The sequence below is a fragment of the Sebastes fasciatus genome, chromosome 13 (genome assembly GCF_043250625.1).
Source record: "Sebastes fasciatus isolate fSebFas1 chromosome 13, fSebFas1.pri, whole genome shotgun sequence".
Lineage (NCBI taxonomy): Eukaryota > Metazoa > Chordata > Actinopteri > Perciformes > Sebastidae > Sebastes > Sebastes fasciatus.
Genome location: NC_133807.1, coordinates 18,690,024 through 18,700,055, shown reverse-complemented (window position 1 = coordinate 18,700,055; position 10,032 = coordinate 18,690,024). Strand labels below are relative to the sequence as shown.

The 10,032-nt window shown below is 40.3% G+C and overlaps 2 protein-coding genes across 3 annotated transcripts in view; one reads left to right on the top strand and one right to left on the bottom strand.

Annotated features, from left to right (window-relative positions):
* Positions 1–10,032, top strand: part of LOC141780667 (3 beta-hydroxysteroid dehydrogenase type 7-like) — a 175,133-nt gene that overhangs the window by 100,967 nt on the left and 64,134 nt on the right. The gene's annotated exons all lie outside the window — the stretch shown is intronic.
* LOC141780661 (3 beta-hydroxysteroid dehydrogenase type 7-like) lies at positions 2,439–10,031 on the bottom strand. The gene is made up of 6 exons (XM_074655976.1): positions 9,854–10,031; positions 8,800–8,955; positions 6,344–6,452; positions 5,550–5,649; positions 3,723–3,885; positions 2,439–2,899 (listed from the first exon to the last, which is right to left on the bottom strand). The coding sequence occupies exons 1-6, from the start codon at positions 9,999–10,001 to the stop codon at positions 2,481–2,483; spliced, it is 1,095 nt and encodes a 364-aa protein (XP_074512077.1). The 5' UTR covers positions 10,002–10,031; the 3' UTR covers positions 2,439–2,480.

Below are 10,032 nucleotides of genomic sequence, written 5' to 3'. Positions count from 1 at the left end.
CTCCAACTGACCAAACACATGAATTTGATGATGATTTTTAAGAACGAAGATGTTAACTTGTGTAAAACAAATATTATATTATGATGAGATATTTACTTATGGAAACGAGATGTTCTGTTTGTCAATGGTTGGCCTGATTTTCCCTATGTACACTCAAAATACTTTCATAATTTGACTGATGGATTTTTAAAAAATAAATATATCCACTAGTTGGACTAAATTTACTGACTTGTATCCTGATTTAACCCCATATATGAGTTACTTTCGGTCCTTTACGTGAGCCATATTCACTGTCAAGGCCATTACACACCATCATTTGGAGGTCACATATTACCTGAGGATCCCGGTCAAAGGGCAGTCTACTTGACTGTGTCCTCTAATAAGGGACTTTATCAGTTTATCAGATTTTGCAACAGCTCCCTCTGGAGCAACAAACTTCACATATGCAGTAATACTCCCTCAGACCTGGAAACAATCTTTGTATTAGTTCTGTATAGCAGACCATTGCTATGTATTGCAGACCGTTGCTATGTATAGCAGACTGTGCTATGTATAGCAGACCGTTGCTATGTATAGCAGACGGTTGCTATGTGTAGCACACAGTTGCTATGTATAGCAGACCGTTGCTGTGTATAGCAGACCGTTGCTATGTATAGCAGACCTATGTATAACAGACAGTGGCTATGTATAGCAGACGGTGGATATGTATAGCAGACCTATGTATAGCAGACGGTTGCTATCTATAGCAGACCGTTGCTATGTATAGCAGACCGTTGCTATGTATAGCAGACCGTTGCTATGTATAGCAGACCTATGTATAGCAGACGGTTGCTATGTATAGCAGATGCTTGCTATGTATAGCAGACCTATGTATAGCAGACCGTTGCTATGTATAGCAGATGCTTGCTATGTATAGCAGACCTATGTATAGCAGACCGTTGCTATGTATAGCAGATGCTTGCTATGTATAGCAGACCTATGTATAGCAGACGGTTGCTATGTATAGCAGACCGTTGCTATGTATAGCAGACCTATGTATAGCAGACGGTTGCTATCTATAGCAGACCTATGTATAGCAGATGCTTGCTATGTATAGCAGACCTATGTATAGCAGACGGTTGCTATCTATAGCAGGCCGTTGCTATCTATAGCAGGCCGTTGCTATATATAGCAGGCCGTTGCTATCTATAGCAGGCCGTTGCTATGGGCGCAGTTCTGGTATCAGACTCTGGCGGACCGTTTTTGTGTCAAAGAATCCGTTATTCCTAGTCAACACCCTGCCTGCCTGGCCGAACAGTGCCCACTCCGCTGCCCTGGTCCATTTGAACTTCAGCTCTGATGCTCAACTCACCCAGGACCGGCGTGCCACTGTGATCTGTCCGCCTGGAGCCTGGACCGGACAGCCAGCCAGGTGGGTTCCTATCCGTCCGCTCCCCCCGCCACAGCTCCGGTTCAATGACCTCCTCTCCGTGAAGTAAAAACACGATAAAAGAAGCGACACCGGGGAGCAGGAACCTCTGAACGGAGAGAGGACCTGGAGGAGCTAACGATCGGTGAGCTAGCTAGCTGGTTAAGCTACCAGCTAGCTAAGTTAGCTTATTTTATCTGTAAAGTTATTAAATCAATGTAGTGGAGTAAAAAGTACAATATTTCCCTCTGAGATGTAGTGGAGTAAAAGTATCAGAACATGGAAATACTCAAGTAAAGTACAAGTACCTCAAAATTGTACTTAAGTACAGTACTTGAGTAAATGTACTTAGTTACTTTCCACCACTGAGTACATGTTATACTGTTGTGTTTTTCTAAGCATTCTTTACTGCTCCTGTTGGAATAAAATAATGTTGATTATTTGAATAATTAATAACTATAATAATTATTTAACTGAAAAGTAGTCATGTGTTTTTGATACCTTCACTTTTTTTGCATTAAATCATACCGGGATGTGGGCATGGTAAGAAAACATATTCACACTGAAACTAAACCAGGTCTCCAGGCTGTACAAACTTTCATTATGATGTCATAATAAAATACGTAAATGAGCTCAGTTACGGAAAGAAAAACAGGAAAATGCAGCCTCTCCCTGTGATGTGAATCAAGTGCAAAACAACAACAAGAAAATTAAGAATATATCAAATCATCTTTATTAAAGATTTAAAAAATTTAACAAACTAAACATGATACATTTCATCGACAATATCATAAAAATATTCTTTAAATTATGCAACTTAAAACATTGCTATCAATAATATATATTACTGAAATACAGGTCCATGTGAAGTCCAGTAAATGCTTGTAAATTGTGTTTACATTTGTCATAATTTACATAATTACAAATGCTGGTGTTAAATCATAACAAGGCTATTAAAGTATATCCGTCATCTGATTAAATTCTTTGATTGTGTTTTCTTTATGACTAAGCTAAGTGCTAGACAAATGCTAGACAAATATAACAATGAAAAGATCTTTTTATACTGTAATAATTACAGTTTGCTTTTACTGGGGTCATCCAGAGGAAACGTGTCGACCCATTTCTGTGTGCGGGCGCGACACTGGTCCCAGTCGTACAGAGGGCGGTACTGGAAGTGGCGCAGGGCTTTGTCTGTGCTGACAGTGAAGGAGGTGCAAGCCAGGGCGAAGGTGTAACTGTTCAGCAACGGTGTGTAGTTATGAAAGGGGCTCAGTATCCAGCGGAGCACATCATTGAGCATGGCCAGGAACCAGAGCACCGGAAAGGGTATGCGGACTCTTCTGAAGTTAAATGTGGAGAGGAGCAGCATGTTGAATTCCCCGTAGTTCTTGTAGGGTGAGTCGTCATAGCAGAAGAAAGATTCACCTCCGACTGTCTGCGGGCGCTCTCTCAGGGCTCGGGCTGCGAGTACATGCATCCAGGCCACGTTGCCTAGAAACACAGACAAGTGGGTGAATACCACATTGAATGATGGAAGATGTACTCAAGACATTTACCTTAAAATGTACTCAAGTGCCGAAAAGAAAAAGTAGTTGTTTTACCCATTACTTTTTAGAAACAACTTCATTCATTCTTTGGAATTTGTGGTTTACAAAGTTCTTCACATGTTATTAGGAGCTGAATTCATGGCCTACACCAAATACAGTATGAGGCTGAGAGATATAACTAAGATATAACTACTTTTAATTAAGAGGAAAAGCAGTCAGTCTGAAGAATGATTTCTGTCAGGGACAAATTATTGATGAATGAACATGTACCTGGTATAAATGTAAGTTATCATTTTAGAGAAAGTCCAGTTGTGTTGGGTGCTGTTACTCATGCTCACATGCACTATTACTAATTTGGTCATGAACAACAGCTGATGAACCGTGAGTGAATAACAAAAACACATCAGCACTGAAACCAGCATGTTGAGGCTGGTTTAAAAATGTCATCATTACATTTATTCAATGATGTACTCATACTGCTGTATATATGTATGTGGTGCTGATACTCTTAATAAGGTGTTGTTATCACCATCGACAGATTACTGAACGGGCCAACTGGGCACAGAGCTTCTGTTTGAAGTTACTGCTGACATTTCTTGTTGGGAAGTCACAAAGAGACGCCAAACTACCACAGAGATGCAAAACTACCAAATAGACACAAAACTACCAAAAGGAGATGCAAAAATACCAAAAAGAAATACAAAACTAACAAAGAGATGCAAACCAACCAAAAATATGTATATCTGTGTAATTTTGTGTAATTTTACCTGCATAGACCGGTCCATGTTCAGAGTCTTCTGGGACCCCCAGGACGACCAAGCCTCCTCTTTTTACAGCCAACTTGTAGATGTCTTTAATTAGCTGGTGGCCCTCGCCGTAGATATCCGTCGGCCTCAGAGAACACGTGTATAAACACTTTCCACCTTTCACCTGGACAGGAGACAAAACCAAGATTCAGTTTTGGGAAATCAGACGGGAGGCATACGAACATAAAAACATGAACCCAGAGCCGTCAAAGGGTAGAAGTTTATGGATTTTGATGGTAAACAGCAGGAGTGACACCAAAGCAAAGCGTAAGGGGATGGTCCAGCATTGTGTGGCAAAGTTGCTCAAGAAATTCCCTCATAATGTTTTTTTCAGGCTCTCCAGCCTCAGATTGTGTTACCCAGTCTTAACCCTTGTGCCTCACTTTAAAAAAGCTGCTCCGAAGCTGAGAAGACAAAAATGTCAATGATTAGGAACAACATTGACTATGATGCATTTTTATTTTGTGCAGGAAACCAGGCAAATAGCATGTGATTGCCCCAGAGATCAAACATGAGAAAATGTCTCAATCTGGTAAAATATTGTAAAAAAAAACTACAATTTTGATGCTATAGATTGAAAGCCTGATATAATAGAATTAGGGCTGTCAAAGTTAACCGCGATAATAATGCGTTAACGCAAATTCGTTTTAAAGCCACAAAATGTCTTTAACACATTAACCCAATTGATATTTTGGAGGTTGTAGTGGGCTCAGTCCATTGGTACCAACCATGTCAGTCTAGCTTGTCACGAAGGACGATAAATAACGCTCCAAACTTACGCTAAATTTTGGTCAGGAAAAACTGGAATGGCCATTTTCAAAGGGGCCCCTTGACCTCTGACCTCCAGATATGTTAATGAAAATGGGTTCTATGGGTACCCACGAGTCTCCCCTTTACAGACATGCCCACTTTATGATAATCACATGCAGTTGGGGACAAGTCATAGTCAAGTCAGCACACTGACACACTGACAGCTGTTGTTGCCTGTTGGGCTTGAGTTTACCATGTTATGATTTGAGCATATTTTTTATGATAAATGCAGTACCTGTGAGGGTTTCTGGACAATATTTGTCATTGTTTTGTGTTGTTATTTGGTTTCCAATAATAAATATATACATACTTTTGCATAAAGCAGCATATTTGCCCAGTCCCATGTTGATAAGAGTATTAAATACTTGACAAATCTCCCTTTAAGGTGCATTTTGAACAGATCAAAATGGGTGATTAATTTGCGATTCATCACGATTAACTATGGACAATCATGCGATATGCTGATGCTATAATGGCTGTCGGGTCATAAATCGTTGTTTTAATGGGTGTCAATGGGGATATTTTTGTCCTTAAGGGTCTGAGTGTATTTTGGCTGCACAGTTTATTATAGACGTATTATAGGAGCTAAGGTTGAACTTCCACAATTTAAAAAAAAAAAAAAAACGTCACACCCTTGCCAAAATTTATACCACATGCATAAACACAGCCAAAAGGATCAAAAAATTAAAAAGCCAATAATGTCCCTAGTGAGGCACAAGGGTTAAGCTAAGATATAATACAGTATAAAACTGATACTCAGCATTACAGTAATAAACATTAATAAATGTATCTGGATTCCAATAACCTTTTTTCTGTTCTGCATCTGCAGCTTTTTTGAATTCCATTACATCGTTAAGGTTTTATGATTATTTGAACACTATTTTTTTTGTTTTCTTAGTGTGTCTTTAAAGTGTACCAGTAAAATTTGATATTAATATCTCTGCCAATAAAACCACCACACTGTTGAACATAAAGTACCTTGGTGCCGTTAGCTTCCAGCACGATTTTCTCAGCCTTTGCCTTGCTCTTGGGATAGGCCATAGTGTGTTTCACTTTGTAAGGTGTGTCTTCATTGCCCCTGTAGAGAAAGAGTTAAACAGTGAGAGGAGGAGAAAGTAAGCAGGTGGTGTTTTCTTGACCTTGCCATGTGTATGAGAGGAATGTGTTTAAATGCAACTTGCGTTTTCTAAGGTTGTAGCGGGCTAGAAAACCTAAGGAATCCATTGGTACAATGGTTAGAGTGGTCATCCTTCAACCACAAGGTCGGTGGTTTGATTCCCGACTCCTACTTTCTGCATGTTGGCGTGTCTTTGAGCCAGACACTTGACCCCAAATTGCACTTTACAGCAGCTCACTGTTCCTTAGGATGCAGAGGTCAAATTTCATGTATGCAACTGTATGTGGCAAATCTAATAAAGGGTTGAGGTTAAAGAAAGGTTAAAACATGTTGCTCGCTGTACGGCATGTCTGACATACCAGACGATCTCATGCAAAACATTACGGAGGGACAGTGTGACAGTAAGATAGTGAGTGAGTCTTTAAACGCCTCTTGATTATACCAGCAGGGTGCTGGATAATGTGTGTTGTGTACTTTTGTCTCCAACCAATCATATCTATTCTGAACAGGCTTTCCATGAATGCATTCAAGAAAGTGACCACAGAAACGTAACTGAGCCGAAGCATTTCTAAAAACAAGAGTGAAAGTGCAACCATGTGTACTCTGTGAGGAAAACAAACAAGTAAAACCAGAATGATATTTTTTTGAGCTTCACCTGATGAAGTCGTCTCCGTCGACGTTGGGGCCAATCACGGCCATGCTGCTGGTGTAGAGCAGGCACTGGATACCACACTCCACACAGGCCTTGATCACGTTCTCCGTCCCTGAGGAGAGAAAACGTTGTCATTAGAGAGATGGAGGATGCTGGGGTTGGATGGATCAGATTGAATTTTATTGGGTAATCCTCCACAGCCACACAAACACGGAAAACATGGACAACTCCCAGACCGGACAACACCGTAGTAGCAACCTGTCAATCACAAGGGAGCCACGCCCTAAAGCATACCCTGCTTTATGGTCTATCTGACTTTAAATGGGACCATAATGTACTAAATGAACATCATGCTGTATTAAAGAAGACTTGAAACTAGCGATTGAGACCATAAACTCATGTTTACAATGTTTACTGAGGTAATAAATCAAGTGAGAAGTAAAGTCATTTTCTCATAGACTTCTATACAATCAGACTTCTTTTTGCAACCAGAGGAATCGCCCCCTGCTGGTTTGTTGAAGAATGCAAGTTTAAGGCACTTCAGCATTGACTTCACTTTTCAGACCTGGAGGTTGCCCACTGGGGGAACCAATGGGGGCTGAAAGCCACAGACAATCTGGGGAAGTCAGAAAGTATTGAGAGAAGGACTAACAAATTATTGTTTACAGAAAAATATAAATATATGACATCAGCAGCGTTATCCTTAAAATGTATTCCAATAGCTGTAAACTAAACAATCTAAATACAGTGATAAGGTGGAAAATCTTGCTGCATTCAAGTGCTCCTTGGACACGCATACTTCCCAATGTGTACAACCAAAGTGGTGCAGAGCTACATTGAGATGTAGCAGCAGAGGGAAGGAGGTTATCTATTCTATTTGGCTGCTACCTGTTATTTTGATAATGTAGTATAAAGACTGCCAAATATATTATCTAAATATTGTGATACTGTTTTCAGCAAATGATTGACTACACTCAGATCAGATCATCAGATTTTAACAGATCGGACTTAGTGGCTTATAAAGCTGAAAGTCCGTCCTTGACTTTGCATTTCAGGAATAATTGATTTGTACCAAGCCCGAGTACGGCACACAGTGTTCCCGTTAATCAAATAAAGTGGACTTTCTGGATCAAGTGTACTCGGATCCCAGCCCAGGTCCCTGATAAGAAAGCCTCCATACTGAGTAAAAGTTACACTATTGGTCGTTGAGTGTTGGAGTTTCCCAATTGGCCGTTGTTGTGCATTTATATTGCAGACAATGATTTTATTTTTTCAATTTTGCCTGAACTTAAATTTGTAAGAGCTGTCTTTGGGATTCTGAATGGCTAATATACTACATTAAACAATATCTTTTATCCTAAATAGATTCAGTATTATGGCCTATAGGCAGGCAATTACAATCTGTCACTTCCTGTTTTGCCGTTTTTGGTTTGTGGTTTGTTTTGAAGCTGGGAGGAGAGGTTGAAGAGTCTTACTAACGGTAAATGAGGAGTTGTTTTAGTTGATAATGTAAGTTTTGTTTGGAAAGGTTAAAGCCTTTAGCAGAACTATTTATGGACTTGTCTCAATTGTCTTTCATTCTAATCGCAAGGTAACATTATGGACTTTTACTTTACGATGATAATGCAGAGAAATCCCTGGGATTTTGCAAAATTACAAGCTTGACCTGAACTGCTGAAGTGCAAATCTCCTTTCTCTGACTGGATTACTTCAACCTACCTCATCAAGACATGGATTATTTTTTATTTGCTTTACTGAAAGGACATTGTGTAAAGGCATGAGGTAAGCTGACAACAAGTGATGTTCATATATGACGACTGATTGACACACACACACACACACACACACACACACACACACCTACACACTCTCAGACAGTTCAACACAAGTGACGCACCATTTCATATTTTGTGGGTCCTGTTTTGTGCTAAAAGCTGCTTGTGGATTATATATTATTTAGTTTTTCCTCTTTCTTTTTTTGGTGTACTCATGAGAGTTTTATTCTTGTCAGGCTGAAAAGCCCCTCAAGCAGCATTTATGCCATCATGTGACACCTAAACTCCCCACTGAACACCAAACTAATAGGGTTAAGCAGTTGACAGCAGGATGACCAACCATGCATAGTCAGGAACCATTCATTTACAAAAGGAAACATTCATTTACACAATATGTAATGAAAACTAGCCCTTAATCCAGGTTGGACTATCTGCCACTACAGAAATGGGCAACCCGACTGGCTAACAATGGCCATATTGTCTCAATATTCAGCACAACTTAATTAAGGCCAACATTTTTTAACCCATGGGTGAAGTCACGTCCTTGAAAATCATCCAAAACAGGAGAAGGCGTGGATTTCCTCTGTTTTCTGGTTTCCCACAGTAAAACATTCATAAAACTGAATCAGTCATTGATTTTTCCTCCCCTTCTCCTAGTCATCATTCAGACCCTTGAAGTCTCACCTGTGACGTTGACAGAGACGATGAGGCTCTCTGGGATTTTGTGCCAAACGTCCACTAAGCTGGCTGTGTGGATGACGACATCGGCACCGCGGGACGCCTCCAACACGCTGCTGTAGTCTGTGATGTCCCCCTGAATGACCACCACCTTTGTTCGCTCTGAGGGAGAAAAGGCAGACATGAAGTCAAAACTACTGAGTGGTACTGTATGTGCTGTGTACTGTGTGTGTATGAAACAGACTCTGCCTGGCCTTTCTCACCACTTTTATTTTATACATTTTATTTAACCTTTATTTAACCATGACAAGCCATTGAGACCAAATTCTTATTTACAATGGCGTCCTGGTAAAAGGCTATATATGACAAATAGCATTACATAAAAGACATGCAGATAAGCACACTAACATTGGGCAGTAGCAAACAGCAGCATCAGGCAGGACAACAACAGAACAAGAACAGCATAAGCAGTAAGTCAGTATGCAGCGCCCAGGTCTGCTAAACTCTGAGCACAATGAAATTGTTTTCACGCAAATATAAATTGTAAATCAACCAGGACTGAAATCTTAAGGATTACCACTTTAAAGTGGCAGTAGGCAGTATATTTTTGGTATCATTGGGCAAAAATTCCATAATAACCTTTCAGCATTTTGTAATTCAAGTGTTCTGAGAGAAAACTAGACTTCTGCACCTCCTCACGGCTCTGTTTTCAGGCTTTAGAAATAGGTGTTAACGTAATATAGTATTGATTCATATTTGATCAGCACTGCCTAGTTTGACCGTTTGGTCGGAGTTCGCGAGTGATTGACAGCCGGCTCTCATAGACAGCAGCTGGACAGCAGATCTCAGCTCAGCTCTTACTGATCGTTTTCCTCCGGTCTGTTTACATTACACCACAAACAAACAGAAATAAATATGATACGAGGTTGTGAACCTTGCAGTTATAACGTCTGAAATTAAATCAAAACAAGAGCTTGAAAGAGTGACTACGCCGAGATAACGTTATAAAACGTTAAATTAGCAGATTCTTCAATGGAATCTGGTGCATTAATCATCTTACCTGTGCTGAGTTCGTTTAAACTCGAGTCTATGTGTTTGTCAAACACCCGGATCTCCGCCAGTTCATCCTCCTTCTCCAGTAAAACCCGCAGCAGATGCCTGCCGAGGAAGCCGTAGCCTCCGGTGACCAGATAGACGGGACCAGACATGCTGAGTGTGGATCAGAGAACTGGACTGATG

Bases quoted from the DNA above. Each gene is read 5' to 3' on its own strand.
- LOC141780661 (XM_074655976.1), bottom strand. From the start codon at position 10,001: ATGTCTGGTCCCGTCTATCTGGTCACCGGAGGCTACGGCTTCCTCGGC. The intron at 3,886-5,549 runs GTACTTTATGTT...TCTCCTGTCCAG, and splicing joins TGGAAGCTAACGGCACCAAG to GTGAAAGGTGGAAAGTGTTT. The intron at 2,900-3,722 runs GTAAAATTACAC...CTGTGTTTCTAG, and splicing joins ACATGGACCGGTCTATGCAG to GCAACGTGGCCTGGATGCAT.